Genomic DNA, 27572 nt, shown 5'->3' on the forward strand with positions numbered 1-27572 from the left:
TTGTTTTCTCACTTTATTTCCTTTTTCAGCTTTTCCCCAATAGCCTTCCACTCTTTTCCTTGTGGAGACATAATTTGGACTTTGCCTCCACTAGTGGCTCCATTTCTTACTGAAAGAACTCGTGGCCCATTGGTTGCTTGGGACATAACTCCTTCCTGGATTTTGAATTAAACTACTTGGTCTAACTTTGCATGCTACTTCTTTTGTGGATTAATTGTATAACTGATTAAAATTTCCATGAGTATCTCCAAACAGACATATGCAGCAAGTAAACGGAATGGTGGGAGTTATGGTCTATGTTCTCATTCTCAGACTCTTGCTTGCACTGTTTTGTTTTCATCAACTTCTTTCTCATCTTGTGCCATCAGAATCATCATCTGTAAGTGTTGTTATAGTTCATAAAGGAGAACATCATTTTTGCATTAACATTATGCAAAAGTTTATTCCTGATTATTGGTATAGTGTTTGGCCAGCCTTAATAATCATGGAATGCTTATTTGATACTAATCTCCTTGCATACTTTAAAACATTTTTCACTCATGTTGTATATAATTATTGGATATTTTACATGAAAGTCTAGCTACATATATTCATTATTTTTAAGAGTGTATAACTTACTGATCAAAAGTTTGCTGCATTAAGTACTTGTGGTATTTTTCTGATCTCTCTGTTTTACTTTTAAGCAACTGTACGTGTGAGTACTGCCCAATGAAGCACCCAGAACTTCAACTCTATAATCTGACTCCTGTGTTCAGTTGAATGGAGTTTGGTTTAATACTGAATTGTGTATTTTCTACTTCACACACACGGAGAGCAGTGCAGTGAAAAGACTGGAAGACAGCTGGCCAAATAGCATATGAACAGTCAGTGGTAGTGAACAACTTGCATTATGGATGAGAGGTACTCAAACACATACCACAGGAAAGAGAAGGCAAGTGAGACAGAGCTCTTATCCCAGGTCTTTGTCATTATGCAGATCATCAGTAGATGCTGTAGCAGCACTAGAGAGAGTGAAGGCAGAGGCTCCGCGAGCACGTTGCACATTGCAGAGAGGGAGATCGACATAAGGGCAGATAAAGCTCAGCTAGAAGCTAATTTGGAAGCCCTGCATCTTGAAAAAGAGGATGTAGCTGCTATTGCTCAGGCAGAGGTATTGGGGGCAGGTGCAGGTCAAGAGGGTGAGGAGCTTTGCAGTTAAAAAAAAGCCGCCCAGCAACAATACAGGGCACACATGAGTGTGTGAGCAAATATATATCGAGGACCGAGCCAGATGTCTTAGCCAGCAGTCCGAGTCTGCCTGCTACACAACACAGGATCAAAAGTCACAATACTCCATTCATTTGACCTCTCACACTGTAACGTTCTCCTTCGGGTGTAACGAAACGCCGAATTTAACGTCCGGATAAACCACAGTTAATAAGAACCAGATCGCAGTAAGATTAACCATTTACTGTTCACTCTTCACATTAACATATGGTGAAAACTGTTGATAAAACAATACAAGATTGATACAGTATTTGTTCCTTCCTTAATATCACATTTCAAGTGTAAATACTTGCAAAGGTGACTATAACTACATTACACTAAGGTGCAGTATACAGGGAGAGTTTACCTGCTCCATTGACTACTTTAAATACACTTCCATGCAAACTATCCGCGACTCTTTAACTAACGAAAGCATAAACATTATCTACCGTCGTTACCTCTAACAGGATCAGCATTAACATCTTAGTTCAATATATCGATTATCTATTAACTTACAGCGTTGCTCTCACTGTGATTTCTCATGCCTGCAAAACTACTTCTGCTCAGGTGAGCCTCGTGGAAAGCCCCCACCCTCGCGCTAATTTCAAACCGGTGTTTTCCCACAAGACGCGGCGAAACCGGATGTGACGTCATCGCATGCCGATATATTTTACATGCAATGAATATACTTTAAACACTTCTAATTCTAACTAGAAAATACTATTGAATGAATTACTAAACGAAAATATTATAAACTAAATAACTGTCGTAAAGACAGCACACTCCCCGCTTGACCTTCGTAAGGTCACAATGAGCAGAGTACAAAGCTTAGTCTCTTAATCAGTCATTGGGTAGAAGTAGAATAACTTCTGTAACTGGCCCTTGGTAAATTTTCACATCGCCTTGGTCGGTAGTCTTCAATTCGATCTTCCTGACATGTCCATCCTCGCTAGGGAATGTAACAGTGATTCTGGCCGTTGGCCAGATTCCTGTGGGGTTCTGTCCACTTTTGTCTCTGTTGCAACAAAGGTAGATATTTTTGTCTCCAGCGAGGCCAGAACTGATTTGCCAGAGCCTGGACTTGTCTCCATTGCTTTGTGCACAAATCCTTGTCTGAGAAGTCTCCTGGTGGAGGAGGTGCTCCTGCCTTCTGCGTAAGGAGCGTTGATGGCGAAAGTATAAAGGGGTTTTCTGGGTCAGAAGACACAGGTAGGAATGATTGTGCGTTTATAATGGCTGTGACCTCTGCCATTAGGGTGCACAGTACCTCGTGAGCCAATAGGGTGTGTTGCTGCATCTCAGGTTTCCTTTTCCGGGTTTTCCGTAAGGACGTGAACTGTTTGACTGCCTGCTCTTTGTTATCTGGTGAGTGCTGGCATGGTTCTCTGATTGGCAATGGGGCAACCCCATTATTTGCTTCATCTCTGAAGACCTTGGTGTCTTTGGGTTTTAAAGAAATGGTATCTTGAGCTGATTGTGCAAGTTTGTTTCCGTGCTCGGTTTGAACGAAAACTGACTGACCTAGCGTCTCGTCGGTTACTTTACGCTTGGTAATGTCTTGTTGTGCTTCTTTGATGCACGGGACACTCGGGCAGGGTTGAAAGATTGAATGGCGGCCACTCTCTAGCACATTGGTCTTGAGTGTGTTAACCATCGGTTTGTGTACGTCACCGAGACACACCTCTCCTATCACCACCCAGCCCAGATCCAGACGTTGCGCGAAGGGGGCGTTGAGTGGTCCATTGATCTGCTGCCTAACCTTGTGTACCTGGATAACATCTCTTCCTAATAGCAGGAGTATTTCCGCTTTCGGATCCAGCTCTGGGATGTGTTTGGCGATGTGGTGGAGATGCGGCTGGTGTAGCACCGCACTTGGTGTCGGGATCCCAGCGCGGTTATTCATGATTTCATTGCACTCTAAGAGCGGAGGGAGACAGATGACGACTTTACCATCCAGGGACTCGATCTGGATGCCTTCTGCCTTCCTTCCTTGGGTTTTCATGTTGCCTGAGCAAGTTTTGAGGTAGTATGGGAACCGCTCACTCTCAATGTTGAACAATTTAAAGAACTCTGGACTGACTAGTGAACGATTGCTCTGATCGTCCAGAATCACATAGGCTTTGATGGCCTTGTCTTTGGCTCCTTTAGGGTACACCTTAGTGAGGCAGATCTCGGAACAAGAACGGCTTGACTGAGTTTGACCGCAAACTTCTGTCCAGTTCGAGCTGACAATTGTTGTCCCGGAGTGAACCTCTCCCTCCCCGCCGTCCTGTTGTGGGGGTGAAGGAGCGTTGACGGTTCTTTCATTCTTGACTTCATCACGGAGCCGTGAGGGTAAATTTCCTTCCTCGTATGGATGTGGTGCAATCGTGACTCTCTGAGGTTCCTCGTAGCTGGGGAAGTTATTGAATACGTATGGAGAGGGGAGACGAGCCTGCCTGTCTATTTGAGATTGTACATAGTCGCTTGTGCGTTCCAGTCTGGTCCTTTCTAAAGTAGATCTTACTGCGGTCAGATCACGCGACCCTTCAGCTTCTTCTATGTACTTTGCTTCCGCCATGGCAGCTTCTTCTTCTCTTTCTAGCTGCAGCACTTGCAACTCTGTCGATATTTTTGCCATTTCCAACTGGATTTCGGCTTCTCTGGCGGCCTCTTCTCTTTGTCTGGCAGCCTCTTCTCTTTGTCTGGCAGCCTTTTCGGCTTCTCTGGCGGCCCTTTCTTTCTGGATTTCGGCTTCTCTGGTGGCCAGTTTCATTTTCAAAACTGCTTCTTGTTTGGCGTAATTCAGTCGCACCTTGGCGGCTTCTGCCTTGGCTCTTGCCTGGGTGGACTTACTTGATGTCGGTTTACTGCCCCTGTCGCTGGGCGGCGTCGACTTGATGCTGGATTGAGCTGACATTGCAGCACTTGAAACACCTGATAATGCCGCTTTTTCACTGTAACGTTCTCCTTCGGGTGTAACGAAACGCCGAATTTAACGTCCGGATAAACCACAGTTAATAAGAACCAGATCGCAGTAAGATTAACCATTTACTGTTCACTCTTCACATTAACATATGGTGAAAACTGTTGATAAAACAATACAAGATTGATACAGTATTTGTTCCTTCCTTAATATCACATTTCAAGTGTAAATACTTGCAAAGGTGACTATAACTACATTACACTAAGGTGCAGTATACAGGGAGAGTTTACCTGCTCCATTGACTACTTTAAATACACTTCCATGCAAACTATCCGCGACTCTTTAACTAACGAAAGCATAAACATTATCTACCGTCGTTACCTCTAACAGGATCAGCATTAACATCTTAGTTCAATATATCGATTATCTATTAACTTACAGCGTTGCTCTCACTGTGATTTCTCATGCCTGCAAAACTACTTCTGCTCAGGTGAGCCTCGTGGAAAGCCCCCACCCTCGCGCTAATTTCAAACCGGTGTTTTCCCACAAGACGCGGCGAAACCGGATGTGACGTCATCGCATGCCGATATATTTTACATGCAATGAATATACTTTAAACACTTCTAATTCTAACTAGAAAATACTATTGAATGAATTACTAAACGAAAATATTATAAACTAAATAACTGTCGTAAAGACAGCACACTCCCCGCTTGACCTTCGTAAGGTCACAATGAGCAGAGTACAAAGCTTAGTCTCTTAATCAGTCATTGGGTAGAAGTAGAATAACTTCTGTAACTGGCCCTTGGTAAATTTTCACATCGCCTTGGTCGGTAGTCTTCAATTCGATCTTCCTGACATGTCCATCCTCGCTAGGGAATGTAACAGTGATTCTGGCCGTTGGCCAGATTCCTGTGGGGTTCTGTCCACTTTTGTCTCTGTTGCAACAAAGGTAGATATTTTTGTCTCCAGCGAGGCCAGAACTGATTTGCCAGAGCCTGGACTTGTCTCCATTGCTTTGTGCACAAATCCTTGTCTGAGAAGTCTCCTGGTGGAGGAGGTGCTCCTGCCTTCTGCGTAAGGAGCGTTGATGGCGAAAGTATAAAGGGGTTTTCTGGGTCAGAAGACACAGGTAGGAATGATTGTGCGTTTATAATGGCTGTGACCTCTGCCATTAGGGTGCACAGTACCTCGTGAGCCAATAGGGTGTGTTGCTGCATCTCAGGTTTCCTTTTCCGGGTTTTCCGTAAGGACGTGAACTGTTTGACTGCCTGCTCTTTGTTATCTGGTGAGCGCTGGCATGGTTCTCTGATTGGCAATGGGGCAACCCCATTATTTGCTTCATCTCTGAAGACCTTGGTGTCTTTGGGTTTTAAAGAAATGGTATCTTGAGCTGATTGTGCAAGTTTGTTTCCGTGCTCGGTTTGAACGAAAACTGACTGACCTAGCGTCTCGTCGGTTACTTTACGCTTGGTAATGTCTTGTTGTGCTTCTTTGATGCACGGGACACTCGGGCAGGGTTGAAAGATTGAATGGCGGCCACTCTCTAGCACATTGGTCTTGAGTGTGTTAACCATCGGTTTGTGTACGTCACCGAGACACACCTCTCCTATCACCACCCAGCCCAGATCCAGACGTTGCGCGAAGGGGGCGTTGAGTGGTCCATTGATCTGCTGCCTAACCTTGTGTACCTGGATAACATCTCTTCCTAATAGCAGGAGTATTTCCGCTTTCGGATCCAGCTCTGGGATGTGTTTGGCGATGTGGTGGAGATGCGGCTGGTGTAGCACCGCACTTGGTGTCGGGATCCCAGCGCGGTTATTCATGATTTCATTGCACTCTAAGAGCGGAGGGAGACAGATGACGACTTTACCATCCAGGGACTCGATCTGGATGCCTTCTGCCTTCCTTCCTTGGGTTTTCATGTTGCCTGAGCAAGTTTTGAGGTAGTATGGGAACCGCTCACTCTCAATGTTGAACAATTTAAAGAACTCTGGACTGACTAGTGAATGATTGCTCTGATCGTCCAGAATCACATAGGCTTTGATGGCCTTGTCTTTGGCTCCTTTAGGGTACACCTTAGTGAGGCAGATCTCGGAACAAGAACGGCTTGACTGAGTTTGACCGCAAACTTCTGTCCAGTTCGAGCTGACAATTGTTGTCCCGGAGTGAACCTCTCCCTCCCCGCCGTCCTGTTGTGGGGGTGAAGGAGCGTTGACGGTTCTTTCATTCTTGACTTCATCACGGAGCCGTGAGGGTAAATTTCCTTCCTCGTATGGATGTGGTGCAATCGTGACTCTCTGAGGTTCCTCGTAGCTGGGGAAGTTATTGAATACGTATGGAGAGGGGAGACGAGCCTGCCTGTCTATTTGAGATTGTACATAGTCGCTTGTGCGTTCCAGTCTGGTCCTTTCTAAAGTAGATCTTACTGCGGTCAGATCACGCGACCCTTCAGCTTCTTCTATGTACTTTGCTTCCGCCATGGCAGCTTCTTCTTCTCTTTCTAGCTGCAGCACTTGCAACTCTGTCGATATTTTTGCCATTTCCAACTGGATTTCGGCTTCTCTGGCGGCCTCTTCTCTTTGTCTGGCAGCCTCTTCTCTTTGTCTGGCAGCCTTTTCGGCTTCTCTGGCGGCCCTTTCTTTCTGGATTTCGGCTTCTCTGGTGGCCAGTTTCATTTTCAAAACTGCTTCTTGTTTGGCGTAATTCAGTCGCACCTTGGCGGCTTCTGCCTTGGCTCTTGCCTGGGTGGACTTACTTGATGTCGGTTTACTGCCCCTGTCGCTGGGCGGCGTCGACTTGATGCTGGATTGAGCTGACATTGCAGCACTTGAAACACCTGATAATGCCGCTTTTTCACTGTAACGTTCTCCTTCGGGTGTAACGAAACGCCGAATTTAACGTCCGGATAAACCACAGTTAATAAGAACCAGATCGCAGTAAGATTAACCATTTACTGTTCACTCTTCACATTAACATATGGTGAAAACTGTTGATAAAACAATACAAGATTGATACAGTATTTGTTCCTTCCTTAATATCACATTTCAAGTGTAAATACTTGCAAAGGTGACTATAACTACATTACACTAAGGTGCAGTATACAGGGAGAGTTTACCTGCTCCATTGACTACTTTAAATACACTTCCATGCAAACTATCCGCGACTCTTTAACTAACGAAAGCATAAACATTATCTACCGTCGTTACCTCTAACAGGATCAGCATTAACATCTTAGTTCAATATATCGATTATCTATTAACTTACAGCGTTGCTCTCACTGTGATTTCTCATGCCTGCAAAACTACTTCTGCTCAGGTGAGCCTCGTGGAAAGCCCCCACCCTCGCGCTAATTTCAAACCGGTGTTTTCCCACAAGACGCGGCGAAACCGGATGTGACGTCATCGCATGCCGATATATTTTACATGCAATGAATATACTTTAAACACTTCTAATTCTAACTAGAAAATACTATTGAATGAATTACTAAGCGAAAATATTATAAACTAAATAACTGTCGTAAAGACAGCACACACACTTCACCTCATCTTTTGAAAAAAGAAGCAATCAGCAAGCTGTAGCCAATGATCACCCTTCAGTACGTTGCTTACAGCAAACCTTAGAAAACTTAATCCACTACATACATTATACAACTCCTATTTACCTGGCCAGAGACAAATAAGGAATCCTCAACTGCTGAAATAATGCCAAGATAATGCCAAAATTTGACAGTAACGATCCACATTAATAGCCATGGTTTAGCAGCCTTAGTATCAAGGCAGTTTACCAGTAGGCAAACTGAGTCTTCAGTCATGATGGGTACGGCAAAGTAACAGCCACACACAGTGCTCATGAGCACCAGTCTATCACACTTTGATAACCGTCCAGTAAGTTATAGAGCATGGAAATCATTCTATTAATACAATCAAAGACCTGGATCTTCAAATTTCAAATCACAAACAAGACAAAATCTGTATTTGCTGGAAATCTGATCAACACACAACATGCTGGAGGAACTCAACAGGCCAGGCAGCATCTATGGAAAAAAATACAGTGAACGTTTCGGGCCAAAACCCTTCAGCAGGACTGGAGGAAAAAAGCTAAGGAGTAGACTTAAAAGGTGGGGGTAGGGGGGAGCGAACCACCAGGTGATAGGGGAAACCTGGTGGGGGAGACCATAGCTCTCCATACCCCTACCAGCCATGTACCTATCCAAACCTCTCTTAGAAGTTGAAATTGAGCTCGCATGCTCCACTTGTGCACCCCATCCATGCAGGCATCTCATTCCACGCTCTCACAACCGTCTGAGTGAAGAGGTTCCCCTCCTGTGGAACAACGCAAGGCATGATTAATAGAGAAAAATAAATAAATAGTTTGATAGTTCTATTTAGCAGTGGGCTAAGCACACATCCCATATGGTGCGCCAGTGTTGATCATCAGCAAGAAGGAGGTGTTATTACCTATCTGCACAGATTGTGGTCTTCCAGTTCGAGGATTCAGAGGGTGGTATAGAGGCCCAGATTCTGCAGATTTTTGATCAGAACTACAGGAATGATGTTAAACACTCTCCTGTAGTCAATAAACAGCATCTTGACATAGATATTTATATTGTCCAGGTGATCCAAGGCCACAAGTAGAGCAAATGAAATTGCATCCATCGTAGACTTATTGTGGTGTCAGGCAAGTTGCAATGGTCCAGATCCTTGCTGAGGCAGGAGTTGGTTCTAGCCATAATTAAACTCTCAAAGCACTTCATCACCGTAGATGTGAGCGCTGCTGGATGATAGTCATTAAGGCAGGTCACGCTACTCTTCATGGGCCCTTTTGAAATAGGTGGGAACTTCTGACAATATCAATGAGAGAGTAAATATGTCTTTGATGAATGCAATGACAACAGTTACTGTATGCTGCAGCCATACATTGAAAACCTTGTGTATATCCTAAGTTTTAGATCGCACTTAGAGCACAGTGGTGAGGAAGAGGAATAAACTTTGCAATCTGTGAACTCTGTATACACAAGAGTTCTGTAACAGCACTCTAGTCACAAAGTCCTGTTCCAAGGTATACTTAGTTAAAGTGCATCCAAAAGGGCAATGAGAGAAAGTTTTCAAGCTGTACGCCTTGCTCAGTGACCAGAGCAACAGATTATTAGTCTGGTAGGAGTTGTTTGGCATCCCATCCATGGTGATTTATCATCCTACATCTTGAAGGCCTGTGCTGGCGTAAAGGAGAGATCGGGTAGATGAGTGACACGTTAGCAGATTGACGCCTGGAATGGTAGCATTACTCTTACACTTCCAACACTAACTGAGTGTAATAGCATTCCAGACAATGGCCAGGAATACCAACTCCTGAGGCTGCTCTCCATCACACCCACCACAAGTGTTCCACCTGCAGATGATAAAGCCCAGGTCCTACTTCGCTTAGGAGAGACTTCCTCACAACACATAAGGTCAGGAATCATATCAACAGTCCTGGTAATGCAACGTCTCACAGAAGCTTGACCTAGGATGGATCCTTCTTGGTGATACAGTCGGCCCTCCTTATCCACAAGTTCTGCATACGCAAATTCAACCAACCGCGAATCAAGAAAACCCAGACGTTCACTTCCAGCACTTGTTGTTCGAGCATGTACAGACTTTTTTTTCTTTTCATTATCCCTAAACAATGCAGTATAACAACTATTTTACACAGCATTTACATTGTATTAGGTATTATAAGTAATCTAGAGATGATTTAAAGTATATTGCTTCCGAGCGCGCTCTCCATCCGTGCCGGGTTGGTGTGGAGGATCAAGAACCCAAAACCCCAAAACCCAATAATTAAACCATTGTGTTGATTAGTAATAATTGTAACTTTCATCGGAGCAGGGCCTTTCTCACTTTATCCTTTAAAATTGTTCCGATCAGCGACCGACTGCAGCCTAATACTTTTCCAAGGACTGATGGTGTTTCACCTCTTTCCGATCACTTTATTATTTCCACTTTATTTTCAATCCTGATTGTGATTATTTTCATGAACAGAAACACTGCGGATTCAGAGCCCCGCCGCCAGGTCCTAATGTCCACCGCACTGGGACACATTAAATAAGGTCTGGGGATCCGCTGGGTCCTAAGGTCCACCGCATTGCGACAGGTTGAATAAGGGACTTGAGCATCCATGTTTTTAGGTATCTGTGAGGGGTCCAGGAACCAATCCCTCACGGATAAGGAGAGCCAACTTGGTATGTTTCGAGAATGTCCACAGGCCTGCTATTCACAGCATTAAGACAAACATTCTGGAACACTGGAGGATTTCATTGTTCAGCCCTTGCATACGCTTAAAGAAAAGATCAACACTTCACAGACACAAAAAGGTCTCTCACAAAGCGTCAGTGTCAGAGCAGATGATCAGGAAATTGCTTCACTTGTTGCTGGAAATCAGTCACAAGATCTATCCAATCAAAATCCTTCAGAGAAGGCAAATGAGGAGCCGGAAGTGGCTTCAGAAAATAGTGACTTTACTGAGAGATGAGATACAGAGAACAGAACATTCCAGTATAACCTGCCTCCTGAGCAAGATGTAGCAGACATAAACCTGTGCAGAGAAAAGACTTAGCTAAATGCAGTTCCTCTGGCCAACCCCCAATTGCTAGGCAAAATCACAGGGCAAATCCAGAGTATAGTGGAAAATCTCCAGAATCTAATGAAGCATGTCCCAGAAGCAAAAAGACATCTGGGCAACCAGCAAGAAATAAAAGGCATGCAGAGAAGCAGCAGTGAGATCAGACAGCAGTGAATGGAGGGGTGTATTGTGCAGAGTGCGTAGTTCCAAATGACCCAGCAGCTGTGAAGGACACATCAAACTAAAAGATGGAAAAGGATGTAAAATCTGGTATGAAAAGCCAAAAGAGAAGATTGATACTTTAGCACAGTTTGATCTAAATAAATACACAAGCATAGTGTTTACTGATGATCACCCATCTGTAGCTAAGGAAGAGCAATAGTCCATGTCAACTGTAAATGATGGTTTTACTGAGGATATCTCTGAAAAGCACTGTTGTTTGAAGAAGAGTGTAGGAAGAAAGAGAAAACTTTGCAGGAACCTAGAAAATCACAGGACGAAAAAAACTGGAGATCTTCATCCAAGTTTCCCTCTCGTTTTGTTTAAAAGTACAAAGATTTGAGCAAATCAGAGAAAACCCCATTATTTGCCTATTAGGTATCACATCTCCATGTAGCTCATTTGCTACAGTCCTGAAGAGGTGGAGTATGAAGGACGCACACTCGTGGAAGGAGACTTCAGAGCTGCAGTTATATGACAAGAGACGCTTACCTTACAGTTTCTATGGTTGTGCCACTTGTCACAAGCTGCAGGGCAAACAATGTCAGACTTGCCAGAGGACCAACTAAACATCTCTCCACCCTTCACATACACTGGTCTGGATGCCTTTGGTCCTTGGACTGTGGTTAATAGACGTAACAAGAGGAGGTCTAGCTCACAGCAAGCGATGGGTGGTGTTCTTTACTTGCCTGAACACTCAAACTGTTCACATAGAAATGATTGAGTCCATGGATACATTTAGCTGCATTAATATACTGAGGTTTAAATGGCACTAATGAGACACAGTGACTCTACTGGCAGCTATCAAATCAACTAACTACTCCTTTTGAGAACAATAATCACTGCAATCAATAGCCTGTCACTTCCCTTTCGGGATTGTGCTTTGAAATGCCTGTATGACCTGGCATTTTTGTGGTGTTCAATGGGACTCAGTGAACTGATGTCTCAAAGGTGCAGTGCGGCAGAGTGGCAGGTATGGGACAAATCAGAGCGGCAAGTCCTGGGCCCAAGAGCAAGGAACAACGGAATGAGCCAAAGTTTGCCCCTGGCTGGAGCAGACACAGTTAAATTGAAGCAGCAGAAACCTGGGTCTGAAGTAGAGAACAAGCCGATGTTCAGCTGATTTAAGTGCAGAGCTAGATTGAAAAAGTCAGGGCGTCAGAGTCAGAGTCAGATTCATCTGAGCACTGAACTGAGGCTGTGGCCTGCAATTGACAGGCTCCTAGACCAGCTGCAGCGATGAACTCATTTCATTGCTGTGGACTCACTTTTGTAAACTTTAGTTGCAAGCTAATTGCAAGCTTCCTGAACTTATTTACAATAGTGCAAATCACTAAAGCCCATAGTTGCCTGGATTGCTGTGTGCCAATTAACACAACCCCATTGTCTGATGCAAGTGCAAATGTCTTCTGGTCACCATTTTGCAAATTATATCATAGTCTGTGGTGCTTAACTTCAGTTCACAGCTTTCAATTTACAATAAAAACTAAAGACTAATTGCAAGCTTCCTAAACATTTACATTTTCAATAAGAACTGAAGCCTGGTTCTTGTTTGAATTAACATCTGCTATATTTACATATTGGGTGGTGGGGTGGAGATACATCTCTACCAAAGGAGGTTGAAGGAGCTCCTTCCTTCCGCTAGCCTGCAGGTCAGCCTTGCACAGGGTATAGCACCTGCTTAGGCATGAAACCTTGGGAGTAGGTGGTGAATGGCCCAATGAGCAGCTGGTGCATATCACTTGTCGTGGTTACTGTATGTAATCACTGATGCCAGGCAAATAATCTCTGAAGTGTATTGATAATGGCTGGGGTCATTCATCTTGCAAAGACACTGCCCAGAAAAAGGCAATAGCAAGCCACTTCATTATGCTGATGAGGATATTCACATAACTGCAGAGTACTCCCTCCCTAACACAGTCTATAAGATCTCCAGTGCAATGATATACCATGATCTTCATTGTCATCATTATCTCTTACGTTCCCACTATTCTCTGGTCAGGATGATGGTTCTGGGCTGGAGTAAAGCAAAGGGCTTCACCTGCATGAGATTTGTCTTGTGGAATCATACAGAATCTGTTTTAGGCTTTTGTGAACATGCTCCTAACACGTTTGCAAATTGCATTTTAGACAGTTTTCATGAACATTTGCATGGGAGCCATGTTCTAGGGCAACAAATGGATGCAGTTCAATTTATAGGCAATGGTTTCACAATTTTCATTTAAATATAAATACAATGTGATTCAGTTTAATTTATTCTACTTTCTATTGAGGACATTTCAAAGCAGAACGGTTTAAAATTCAAGAACTGGTAGCAGCTGCATAAAAATTAACAGGACATTAGAAAAGAGCAGCTGAGTAGATCTAATTAGATAGCCCTTCTAAGATCTAATACCGACACTGTAAATTGAATACACCTTCAATATTATAAGATTCAATGATGATGATAATGGAGCTGGTCCAATCTTCCTAGGCATAGTTAAGAAGGCAACAATGAATTAATCATATCTGTCTAGAGCTACAGGAAATAGTGCCAGGGTTCAAGAGCATTGAGTATGCAGATCTCTACCTGGATTATATTAATGATGATCAAAAATAGGAACTACCATTATTATATTTTTAATAATTGTTAAAGGTGCAAATGGGGGTTTTGTTTATCGGAAGCAATAGTGAATTGGCAGTCTTTTTTGTAATTCAATCAATTTTTAAATTTAATAGGGAAGAAAAGAGTATAAAGCAGGTTGCTATTTTATTATAGCCTTCTTTGTTCTTCCAATGAACACAAAATTGTACATATTTCTTTTAGCTTGTCAGTTTAATAACTTTAGAATTACATTAGTACATAAATTTTAATTGACTTTGAAATGAGATTGACATTCCCCAGCTTTACATTTTGCAGATTTAAACCCAAAATGAGACACAATCTTTCCCTTTAAATTTATTTCTGTTTACTCTATGTATCATGCCTATTTTTTGTTCTTTATTCCTGCATCATTGTTTGTTGGGCCTTGGTGAATTTGTGACTAGTACTTCTGGGATGTTAATTCGAATTGAACTCAAGCTGATGACATAGATGTCTGTTGGGAGAGAACTTTTACGGGAAATTATCTCAGATAAACCCGTTTTAATACACACGATCAACCACACAAAATCGGATTCGCGTTGGTTTGGTAGACATGTAGATGTAGGTGAGATACGTATCAGCTATAATAGGAAAATAACTTAACCATTGTATTCAAGGTGACCTGGGGGCAGATAATATCAGACCAATGTTAGATGTCTATATAACAAATTATTTCACTGTTTATTTGAAGTAAATGCATATCTCTTCCATTTATTTTATTATCATAATGTTGCAATTTTCTTACCTGTTCCAACAATATATTATGATAATTACTTTTACAGGCTTACTGATCCTGCATTCATTCAACAGTATTTTAATAGTGTTAGATATGTGAGAGTGCTATCACCACACAGACTGCAGTGATTCAAGGGAAAGACCCACAGCAACACCCCTGAGTATCTAGGGATTGATTATAAATGCTGTTTGTCAGTGATGCTTATATTTCCAAATTAGTGCATTGAAACACCATAACAGCATGGACATTAAATTCCACAGAGATCCTGTTAGATTCTCCTGCCATAACTCCAGCCTGACACTGGCTGAATCTCTATTGCATTGCTGGGCTCATATATCAGAATAAAAATACTCAGAGAAGGAAAATATAGCTTGTTATGTCCTTGCTTTTTTCAGGACATGGAACTGTTATTACATTGTTATTACACTAAAAAGATTAACTGTTCAATGGAAATGAAAATTTTGAGAGTGCAATATCTTGCATTGCATGGCTTCATACAGGCTTTTCCTGCTCACCTAATACTCTTTCTAAAGCCAATATGGCATTCCCTTGGGCATATACTCTATAGTATTGAAATGGAGGAGCAGAAGGAAGAAGAGGAGGAGGGGTGGAGGAGGAAGTGGAGAAGGGGAGGAGGAGGATGAGAAAGAGGGAGAGTAGCAACAGATATATGAGAGAGAATAAGCAAGCTTGACAAGGTTGGAAGGTCCAGCTGGGTCATTCTCTACATAACAAGGATGATATATCCCTGATGATGCTGATAATCTGTTCCTTTTATTTCAGTTTTTTCAAGAGAACTAGGCAGCCTCCCCTTGTGATATTCATATCTCTTTTGCTCTGCATTGTCCCTTTACAATGCTTCTAGGGGTACTATTGGCCTAAGACCATTCAGGATTCAGGCAATTGAGAGTGGATGCCTCTAGAGATATAATAAGAACCAAATGAAAGAAGCATATAGCCATTTATTTCTCTTGCTGCCTTAAGAAGGTAACACAATAGTCACTACATAGAGGAAGGCCATCCACCAAGTGAATCTGTTCATCTCCATGTAAGAACAACCCAGCTAGAGCCACTTACATTCTCTCCACATTGCCATGGAATTCTTACCCTTTAGATATTTAAACTTTTAAATGCTTCCAGTAAATCTATCTCCACTGTTACCCCAACAGTGTATCACTGACCCTAACTAGTTACAATGTAAACAGGTCTTTTCCTCATGTTACTCCAGCTTCTTTTGCCAGTCACTTCCCAATCTGTATTTCTGATTCTTTATCCCATTCACTATTGTTTTTTCTCCATCACTTTGTCTCTACTGTCTGAGATTTAAATATCTCAACCCTGGCCCATCCGGTTTGTCTACTTAACCAAAATTCCACAGGAATTACTCTAGAAAATTACCTCTGCACCTTCCGCAAAGCCTTTACATGTTGACCCATCTTGGTACCCAGAACTGGACATGGCCAAACTAGTGTTTGATAAAGATTACAATCACATCCTTACTCTTGTGCTCTTTTCAGAGGATGTTTGCAGAATAGCAATACTGAAGGTTTACCAGAGCTGCTCTGAGATAACCCTGGTTTCAAACTGCTCATTATATATATTCCACCTCTGTTTGCTCCAAGTAGAGCAAAGAGCATAGAGCGTCCTCTGCTGGTGAATAGCATAGGCTTCAAACGGTCCAAAGAAATTCAGACCCACTGAATATTAGGAAAGAACTACTGTATGTAATTCAAGCAACATTATCAAATTAACAGTAATTTTTGATATTTGCATTATGATATTCTTCCAAATTCTTCAACTAATTCAACTAATTTGTCGAACATTTATACTAAAAGTAAGCAATATTTTGAATCAACAAAAATTAGATTTATGCAGCCTTAATTAATATGCTGAGCATTATAACTTGCATGAAATTCCATAGAGTTTCTACCTGTCTTCTCTTGCATGTCTAGCAAACACATATGGTGAAATACTGCAGCTGTGAAAGGTCCATTGCTGCTCATTCCCTGAAGGTCAGTTGCAATGGGAGACCGATCTCTTGTGGAATTTCATGTAGATGTCCCTCAGTTATTTTACTTTAATTAAATCTTCCCAAGCAAGTTAAGAAGTAGCATCAATTGGGTGATTATTAATATCCAGGGTGTCCGGTGCTATTTTCCATTCTAATTTACTCTTCTGAAGTAGGGTAATTCTGTTTGTAAATATGGAGACTGGAGTCCATTTATAATATCCAAACCTAAATCTGGTTTGCATCGAGAAGGTACTGTGACAGTGAAGACAAATGGGAAGTGACCTAAACAGACAGCATTAAGTTTTATGTGAGATAAGGTTATGGAGCCAGCATAAGTTTATGTGTCGGTATCTTACCTAAGGATCACATCAGAAATTATAAATCTCTTTTTCTCTAATTTGTTTTGCAAAGCCTTTTTTACAATTAACCTGCCTTGCTTCCTGTTTCTTTAGTATCATCTAAATCACCCTATCCCGACACATCAGCCAACTTGCCAGGCTCCACTGGCATTTCGTCCATTTCTAATCAGACTGCAAACTAGTAGCATTCCAGTGGAACACTATTTATAAAATTGCCTGACCTTCAGGCATGTTTACCAATCACCTTATTCAGTCCCACTCAAATCCAAATCATTAGCATTTTCACTCAAAGTTGGATTTCTAAGGTGAAGTAACCATTGAAGAAAAGCTTATTCACAATTAGGAATATTCTTGTACCTTTAGGCCAGAGCAAACTTAGGAAAATGGAAATATCCAGAGTAACATGGGACTGACTGCATTGGTGCACCTGTGTACAACTCATCCATTTTATCTCCTTCTTTACCAACTTCTGCTCTGACCTGACATTCACATAGACCATTCCTGACACCTCTCCTCTTTCTCAATCCCTCTGACTCCATAGCAGGAGACAAATTAAACAACAAAATTTACTAAGACCCCACTGACTCCCAAAGTTATATGGATTACATTTTCTCCCATTCTGTCTCTTATAAGGATACCATTCATTTCTCCCAGTTTATCTGTCTCCACTGCATCTGCTCTCAAGATGAGGTCTTCCACTAGACTAGAGGATATCTGGGAAGTCCTCCTTTTTCAGAAGTCAGGGTTTCCTTCCCACTGTTTATCAATGGAGCCCTCACCCACAACTCCTCTATTTCCCACATTTCTGAATTTATCCCACTTCCCACCAGACAGGGACAAAATTTCTCTGGTCCTCAGAGCCTATGCATCCAGCATATCATTCTTCAAAGTTTCTGTTAGCTACGATGAGATCCAACACTAGCCATTCTTTCCCCTCACACATCTTTCTGCTTTCCACAGAGACCACTCTTCCTGTTTCCCCCAACCTTCCTTACCCACCTGTCCTTCCCTTGCAGGAGACAACCACAGGAGGTGTAACTTGTCCCTACACCTCCTCCCTTACCACTTAAAAAGTGGTTCATTGCATCCAGTGCTCTCAATATAGCCCGAGCTCCATCTGCCATGCCCCCCCAGAGCTCATGGGTGCTAACCATTTTAATTGCTCACCCCTTTCCTATGGAGTTCTGCTTATCCTCAACCTACTCCGCTACCAGATTGAGACTAAATACAAACCGTATGTTCCACCTGGATAGTCTACAGCCTAACACCATAAACACTGAGTTCCAGGGCAACTCCTGTGCGCAGCTCTGATGGAACCCATCAAGCACTCTGCTACAGCTGAGAACCACAATGACATCCGAGGTCTGTATGGTAAGTAACATTGTTTTAATGCAATTAAAAAATCTATCACTACTTAAATTCGACAGAACTTGAATGCCATGCTTTCCCTTTATGACTGCAGAACTGGGGATGCCTATCTGGATTAAAAGTTTGCTTAAGGAAGTGTGGGTTTTGACTCCCAATACCAACAATCTTTCTGGCAAACATATAGACTCTAGTATTGAGGACCTCAGAGCTAGGGTGCTGTACCAGACAGACATAAGGACCACTTAACTGTTTTCCTTTCTTGGTTAACCCCTTCCATCCCATACACAGTGATTCAGATTGATGGGTTCCCTATACTCAGCCAAGGTAGGACTGCTGAGTCTTTCAAAGGCAGGGGTGGAGGAACATGCTTCGTGACCATCTCCTCGTCGTGTACAAACATGTTCACCAGACCTGGAATATCTTACAATCAAGTGTTGTCCATTTTATCTACCGTAGGAGATTTCAGCCATCATCTTGTGTACATCCCACCTCAGACTAGCAAAAAACAAGATCGAGATCAACTAAGGGATGTAATCAGCAGGCACAAAACAGCACATTCTGATGCCTTCCCCGTCATTTAACCAGGCCAGTTTGAAAAGTCTTAAAATACTTATTCCCAGCAGATCACTAGTAGCACCAGAGGAACCAACACACTAGACTACTGTTACACCACCATCAAGAGGTCTTACCTTGCTATTCCATACCCTCACTTCGGAGAGTCTGATCACCTGGCTATACTTCTACTCCTTGAGTCTAGGCAGAGACTGAAGACTGCAAGACCAGCAGTGAGGTCCAAGAAGGTATGGACAAGGGAGGTGCCAGAGAGCTTACAGGACAACTTTGAACCTATGGACTGGACCGTGTTCAGGGATTCATCTTCGAGTCTGAATGAGTACACCGCAGTTGTCACTAACTTATTTAAGACCTGAGTGGATCAATGTGTGCCTACAAAAACTTACTGTACATACCTGAATCAAAAATCGTGGATGAACCATGAGGTTTGTAGGGCTGAGGGCTTGATCTGTGACATTCAACTCTGGTGACCCAGTCTGTACAAGAAAACCAGGCAAGACTTACGGACTGCTGCTTGAAGACCCAAGGAAAAAGCCTGAGTGAGGTTGGGGACAACATTAGATGCACATCAACTCTACACGCCATTACTTCCTGCAAAGTGAAACTCAACATCATGGATAGCAGTGATGCTTCGGTGCCAGATAAGCTCAATGCCTTTTTTGCACACTTTGAAAGGAGAATAAAACTACAGCTATGAGAATCCCTGCAGCACCCATTGACCCCGTGATCTCTGTCTCAGAGGCTGAAGTCAGGCTGTCTTTCAAGAGGGTTCATCCTTGCAAGACAACAGGCCCAGACGGTGTACCTGGTAAGGCTCTGAAAACCTGTACCAACCAATTGGCAAGGGTGTTCAAATCATTTTCAATCTCTCATTGCTACAGTCAGAAGCTCCCACCTGCTTCAAAAGGGCAACAATTGTACCAGAGCCAAAGAAGAGCAGTGTGAGCTGCCTTAACGACCACCATCCAATAGCATTCACACCTATGGTGATGAGTTGTTTTGAGAGGTTGGTTATGGCTAGAATCAACTCCTGCCTCAGCAAGGACCTGGACCAACTGCAATTTGCCCATTGCCACAATAGATCAACAGCAGACGCAATATCATTGGCTCTCCACACGGCCTTCAATCACCTGGACAATGCAAATACCTATGTCAAGATGCTGTTTATTGACTACAGATCAATGTTTAACATCATTCCTGCAGTTCTGATCAAAAAGCTCTAGAGCCTGGGCCTCGGTACCTCCCTCTGGATCCCTGGACTTCCTAATCGAACCTGGACCTAACTTATTGATGCAACTACAAAGAAGGCATGACAGCGGCTAAGTTTCATTAGGGGCTTGTGGAGATTTTGTATTTCACCCAAAACACTCACAATTTTCTACAAATGTACCATGAGAGCATTCTAACTGGTTACATCTCTGCCTGGTATGGGTGGTGGCTATGGCACAGGATCAAAATAAGCTGTGGAGAGTTGTAACCTTAGCCAGCTCCATCATGGGTGCTAGCCTCCATAGTATCCAGGACATCTTCAAGCAGAAATGCTATAAAAAGCAGAGTCAATCATTAAAGACCCTCATCACCCAGGACATGCCCTCTTCGCATTGCTACCATCAGGAAGGAGGTACAGAAGCCTGAAAGCCCACAGGTCAATGATTCAGGAACAGTTTCTTCTTTTCTGCCATCCAATTTCTGAATGGACATTGAACTTATGAAGACTACCTCACTACTTTTTTTTATTTCTATCTTTTGCACTACTTATTTAACTATTTTTTATTCACAGGCCTTTTTCTCTATTATAACACATTATACTGTTGCCACAAAGTTAACAAATTTGAAGATTCTGCTTCTCCAGTTTCAGGTAACTTGCTTTCATTCTGACCTTTTCTTCCTTATGATCTACCCAGTTCTTTCCACACACATTCCAACATCCCCATCACCCCATTTCTTTCACTTATTCCACCCCTTCCATGGGGTCTCTCCCCTCTATGGTTCCATCTGCCCATCCCACATTCCTCACTTGATTTCATGCTCCACCTGAATTTCCTCTCAGATTTCATCACCTGCAACCCTTTGTTGTATCCCCGATCACTTCCCTGCCTCAGTCATTACTACACTTTTCCCTCCTCCATCTGCCTATCACCCTTCCTCAGATGAATCTGCTATTGCTTGCCATCACTTGCTTCAACCCTCCCCAAACCTCTTTAGTCTAACTATTCCCTCTCTGTCTTTCATTCCAGATGAAGTGTCTTGACCTGAAATGATACTTATCCATTTCCTTCCACTGGTGCTGCCAGACCTATTGAGTTCCTCCAGTTTGTTGAATTATTCAAAAAGTCTGATTCTGTGTGTGTGTGTGTGTGTGTGTGTGTGTGTGTGTGTGTGTGTGTGTGAATATTTAATCATTGTAGATGACAGCTCAATTTTTTTAGCTCAATAAGTTAACTGATATCAAGAGTTTGAATGTGATTGTGCATTATAAGTAGCAGTTTGTGTACAGTCTTCCAAATGAAGAAGTTGCAGATAATGAATCCCAGTATGTAAGGGTTCAGGAATTGTTATAGATACAAACACACTTTATTTCTAAACTATTCATGCTCCAAATTATATCCTGCAAAATTTATAACAATGATAATTTCACAAAGTATAATGCAAACATTTTGATCTATCAGTTTAATGTTCAATTTTTGAAGAAACTGTTCAGTGTCCCAATTCCTTGTCACTTACCTGTTATTTATCTTTAATTTTAAACAATTTCAATTTTTCTCACTGCAATGGATTCTCCTTCCACCAGTGTTTCTGACAGAATAGTCCTCTTAACTCATTTTATTAAAAGGAAATATCTCTTAATTCCTTTTTTTTTGTTCTATGACTAATAATCATAAGTTTGATGAAGTTTAAATGAAAGTCCAGATGAAGGGTCTTGACTCAAAATATCAACCTGCCATTTCTCTCCTCTCCACAAATCCTGCCTGACCCATTAACTTCCTCCAGCATTTTGTTTGTTGCTTCAACTTTTAACATCATGTTTTGATCAGAGACCTCCAGGCTCTGTCACTCCTCCTCTCCTGAGTATTAGTTGGTTATTTTCACCCGTGTCTTGTCTTAGTTATCAATGCATCTGTGCCTTCTTTAGTTTCTCTAATTAAACTTCCTCTATTATGTTTGTCTTTCCTGTGTTTTGAGTTTACCTGCCCTGTGTGCAATGATCCATGATTCCTAGCTGTTGTTCTCTACAAACCAAACCTTAAATGCAGATTCTTCGTTCAACTCCATCTTCATCTCTGCTCTCCACTACACTTGGGTCTACCTAGTCTACATCACCCCTTGTAGTCCACAGGTTAAAAATACAAGAGCTTTACTATAATAAGCCTAATTCAACCCAACCTGGAACCAATTCCATTACATCCAACATCTGTAGCCTCTTGTATCCCAATCATAAATGTATATCATTTCGTTACTGATTCAGTCATAGGTAAAATAATTTTCCCTAACTTTCTTTACCATATTCATTGAAAAATCATTATATTAACAATAAGATTCAAAATGTTATTAATCTCCTCTTATAAATGTAATACCCTGGTTCACATCTTTACTGTTATGCTGCAGGTATTTCATTTAATAGTTCCGTAAGGGCAGTCTGTTCTGCTTTCAGCCTGCCTGGGTTATTGTTGAAAGTAAGGGATGATGTGGAATGTGTGTCATTCAATTAGGGGGAGGTTTTCTTGGTGAGGAACTCTAAGGTTGGACTTGGGTTTTTTTGATTCTGTGGGCAATGAAGAGGGAAGATGCTGGGGAGAACCAGTGGTAGGATTTGATCCAGCGGGAAAGCCGTTTGTTTGAGATCGACTGCGAGTGATGTTCCAAAGGTGTTGTGTGCTGCCACGTCAACCAAGGGCCCAGTACATGTGTGACAGAGAAGTTCATGGTGAGCTCCAACTTATGCACATTTGACTGTTTAATTAAAATAGACCTGTTTCTTTTTGTTTTTCTTTACTAACCTTTTAGTTAAGATTCAAAAATATAATTCCTTTAATTGTATGCAGTGTACTGTCTGTTATTTTGTGGCACTAATTTGCAACAAGGTGGCAAATTACACAGCATCCACACAAACTGGGGTTTGGGGCAGTCTCACCGGGACCGGAGAGTATTTTCCCTAGATTTACACAGCCAAGAAAACAAGAGGGTTTCATAACTCAGCCTTCTCATGTTTCAGTACTGGAAGCTAACTCAGTCTTTCCATTATAAGATGACTTCAACTAGAAAGTCTTGATGGTGGGATGAATGAAAAGGATCACACTCTATTTCAGTGATGAAGAGGCTACGACAGTTTTGATGGCCCTACTATATCTGGTCGGTAGGTGAGCTGCAGGTTCGTTTAACTGATGCCCCAAGATTAAGCTGGCACAGCCATGAACAAGATTGTGAGGATGCCGGAATAACAGGAATTATTATGGGCTGTGGGGGAGCAGAACTATTGAGGAAATGCAAAACAAACCAGAAGCGATTTGCTTGTGTTGCTGCTGGAACAGGTTGGCATGCACACCAACTGGCTCTGATGGATCATTTGGCACTAATTTCCAACTTCTACATTGATATCCTGCTTACAACAAACTTGCAGAGAGATGTTCAGTTTTTTCTGTTTTTGTTGGGGACTATTTTTACCAAAAACAACTAGCAAGCCAAAATAAAACAGCAAAATCTCTACAACATGCCAGTTTATTGGTTTACCATATTGTTGAATGTTTTTCCATGTTCTCTTGGCCAACAAGCAAACTTCACATCATTGACACCTGGCCAGGGAGATTGTCATATGTAATGATTACAAATGAATTAGCAGTCTAAATTCAACAAATACATACCGAAGTACCAATATGTCTGGGCAGATTGTAGAATACTGGGTTGCTCTGCATGGAATGCAGGGGAGCCGATGGAGGTATTTAACATCAGGAAGGGTAAAGAATAGATTGAAAGAAACTTTTGGTTTAAGTAGAGGGAGTAAGAACTAGAAGACATGAAATGAAGATAATTGACAAAAGAACTAAATATTACATGATATATCTTTTGCTAAAGATTGAGTTGTTACAGCTAATACAGCAGATTTATATATAACATTTAAAAAGGGCTTTTCCTTCTTCCTGAATTATGGGTTATGTGTTTTTTTAACCTTTCATGATATATACAATTAATATTAGCACGATGGATAAGTCTATTAATTTTATTTCTTGGAATACTAATGGTTTAAATCATCTGATTAAATGTAAAAAAATATTTAAAGTATTCCATAGACTAAATGCTAATATTATCTTTGTACAGGAGACCCATATTAGGAGGGAGGATAATCAACACTGTTTTAGGTTCTGGAAGGGTCAACAATTCCATTCGAATTGTACTGCTAAAATTAAGGGTGTGTCTATTTTTATAGACCCCTCAATTTCGTTTATACATCATGAAATTATATCTGATCCACAGGGCAGATTTTTGTTGATTACTGGTTCACTTCTTAACCGAAAAGTGGCTTTAGTTAATATTTACGCTCCAAATTTTGACTGCCCTGATTTTTTAAACGTTTATTTACTGCCCTTCCTAATCTAAATGAATATATGTTGATAATGGGTGGAGATTTCAATTGTTGTTTGAATCCTTTGATGGATAGATCTAAACCTATTCGAACTCTTCTGAATAGATCAGCTTTACTTATTAACTCTTTTATGGTTGATTCGGGAATTACTGAAATATGGCGGTTTTTGAACCCTAAAGATAAAGAATTTTCGTTTTTTTCACATGTATATCATAGTTATTCTAGATTCTGATTATTTTCTTATTGATCATCGTTTATTAGCAGATGTTATTGATTGTAAATATGATTCTATTGCTATTTCGGGTCATGCACCTTTGAAGTTATCTATCAAGATTTCGGATCTTTCATTAATACTAGATCTTGGAGACTCAACGCTACTTTGCTTCAAGATCCAGAATTTATTACCTTCATAAAACAGCAAATTGACTTATTTTTTTTCAACAAACTATACCGAAGAGGTTGACAGAGGAATACTTTGGGACTCTTTTAAGGCTTTTATTCGTGGACAAATTATCTCATATTCTGCTGGTAAAAGAAAACAAAGATATTTAGATATATTGGTGGATAAAATTAAAGAAATTGATCAGATTTATTTTGTTACTCCTACCAAGGAACTTTATAAGAAGAGAGTTGAACTGCAAATGGAACATAGCTTACTGTTATCTTCTTCAATTGAGAATCAATTAATTAAGACCAGGGCTCAATTTTATATCCATAGTGATCGAACTGGTAAATTGTTAGCTTATCAATTAAAAGCTATTTCGACTAAGCGACAAATTATTAAAATTCGTAAACAAGACGGTAATCTGACTACTGATCATAAAGAAATTAATAATACTTTCCAAGATTTTTTATAAATCTTTATATCAATCAGAATTTGATGGTGATCTGTCTATGATGGATAATTTTTTTAACAATTTGAAAATTCCCAAACTGACAGATGAAGATCGAAGTTTATTTGATGCTCCTATTTCTATGGCTGAGGTAGAAGAGGCTATTTCATCGATGAATTCAGGGAAAGCTCCTGGCCCTGATGGTTATATTATAGAATTTTTTAAAACTTTTTCTTCTTTGCTTTCCCCTTGGCTATGTGAAATCTTTAATGATGCATTTATTAAGAAGAGACTACCCCAGTCCTTTTATGAAGCTACTATTTCTTTAATTCTTAAAAAAGATAAAGACCCTACTTTATGTGCATCTTATCGCCCTATATCGTTACTAAATGTAGACTCTAAGATTCTTACAAAAATTTTAGCTATTAGGTTAGAAAAGGTACTATCACAGATTATTTCAGGTGATCAAACTGGTTTCATTAGGAACCGATACTCCTTTTTTAATGTTAGAAAATTGATTAATATAATTTACACTTCCTCACCCACAACCCCAGAATGTGTTATTTCATTAGATGCTGAAAAAGCTTTTGATAGAGTTGAATGGACATACTTATTTAATGCCTTGAAGAATTTTAATTTTAGTTCTAATTTTATATCATGGATTAAATTAATATATTATAAACCTGTTGCTTCTGTTCTTACGAATAATTATAGATCCTCTTTTTTTCAATTATCTCGTGGTACGAGACAAGGTTGTCCCTTAAGTCCTTTATTATTTAATATTGCATTAGAACCTTTAGCCATTGCTATTCGTGAATCCCCTAATATTTTTGGTATTACCTGTAATGAGAAATTATTATTGCTCTATGCTGATGACTTGTTGTTATATATTTCTGATCCTGATAATTCTATTCCCACTATTCTATCCTTGTTGATTCAATTTGGTAGTTTTTCTGGTTACAAATTAAATTTGGATAAGAGTGAACTCTTCCCTTTAAATGCAAAAACTTTACTGAATGACAGGATACCATTTAAAATTGTTACTGATAATTTTATTTACTTAGGTATAAAAATTACCAAGAAATATAAAGATTTATTCAGATTGAATTTTTTACCTATGCTTCATCAAATTCAACAACTTACTACTAGATGGTCTCCTTTATCCTTATCATTGGTTGGTCGGATCAATGCTGTTAAAATGCTGATTTTACCGAAATTTTTATATTTATTTCAAGCCTTACCAATTTTTATTCCTAAGTCTTTTTTTGATAGCATTGATTCAAAAACTTCCTCATTTGTGTGGCAAAATAAAAACCCCAGATTAAGTAAAAGACAGTTACAGAAATCTAAAAAAGATGGTGGTTTAGCTTTACCCAATTTTAGATTTTACTATTGGGCGAATAATATTCGGAATTTATTATACTGGAAATTAGATTTAGATTTACCATTGTGCCCACAGTGGGTAAATTTAGAATGTAATGGTACACAAATATATTCTTTATTTTCTGTTCTTGGCTCTTCTCTCCCTGTTGATTTAGTTAAACTTAATAAACAGATATCTAACCCTATTGTCAAACATACATTACGAATTTGGTTTCAATTCCGTAAATTTTTTACTCTAAAAAACTTCATTCTTGATAGCCCTATCTTACTTAATTTTTTCTTTAAACCCTCTTTAACAGATCAAGCTTTTAGTATATGGAAAAGGAAAGGTATAATATGTTTTCGCGATCTTTTTTCTGAAGGTAGTTTGATGTCTTTTGATCAACTTTCTAACAAATTTAAATTACCTAAACCTAATTTTTTTAGATATTTACAAATTAGAAACTTTTTGTATAAAGTTTTACCATCCTTTCCTAATTCAACTTTGATAGATTTTTCAGATATGATTTTTACTTTAAATCCCTGTCAGGAGAGATTAATGGCTCTTATTTATAATATGATTATGAAGATACAACCAGAGATATCAGGTAGAATTAAACAGGAATGGGAAAAAGAACTTCAATACAATATTTCAACGGAAAAATGGGAAAAAAATTTACAAATGGTTAATTCTTCTTCTATATGTGCTAAACATGCTTCAATACAATTTATGGTTGTACATAGAGCTCATATGTCTAAAGATAAGCTTGCTCGATTCTATTCTCATATTAACCCTCAATGTGACAGATGTCATTTAGATGTGGCTTCATTGACCCACATGTTTTGGTCATGTCCCACTTTACATAATTATTGGAAGGACATGTTTGCTACCATTTCCTCAATTTGGAATATTGATTTACAACCTCATTTTATCACTGCAATTTTTGGTATACCAAATGAAGATGATAGTCGATTCTCCCCTTCAATTAGACGAATGATTGCCTTTGTAACATTAATGGCCAGGAGATCTATATTACAAAATTGGAAAGAAGTAAATCCTCCTACCACATTTCAGTGGTTCTCTCAAACTATTTCTTGTTTAAGTTTAGGAAAAATTAGAAGTACTATTTTTGATTCATCAATTAAATTTGAAGAAA

At 40.4% G+C, this 27572-nt stretch overlaps 1 protein-coding gene across 1 annotated transcript in view; it reads left to right on the forward strand.

Moving 5' to 3' along the window:
* Window positions 1–889: 889 nt before the first annotated feature.
* Window positions 890–27572, forward strand: part of LOC132390924 (annexin A10-like) — a 200750-nt gene continuing 174067 nt past the window's right edge. The window contains exon 1 of the mRNA XM_059963458.1: window positions 890–1178. Within this exon, the coding sequence (XP_059819441.1) occupies window positions 890–1178 (289 nt within the window). The remainder of the gene's footprint in view (window positions 1179–27572) is intronic.

The sequence above is a fragment of the Hypanus sabinus genome, chromosome 3 (assembly GCF_030144855.1).
Source record: "Hypanus sabinus isolate sHypSab1 chromosome 3, sHypSab1.hap1, whole genome shotgun sequence".
Lineage (NCBI taxonomy): Eukaryota > Metazoa > Chordata > Chondrichthyes > Myliobatiformes > Dasyatidae > Hypanus > Hypanus sabinus.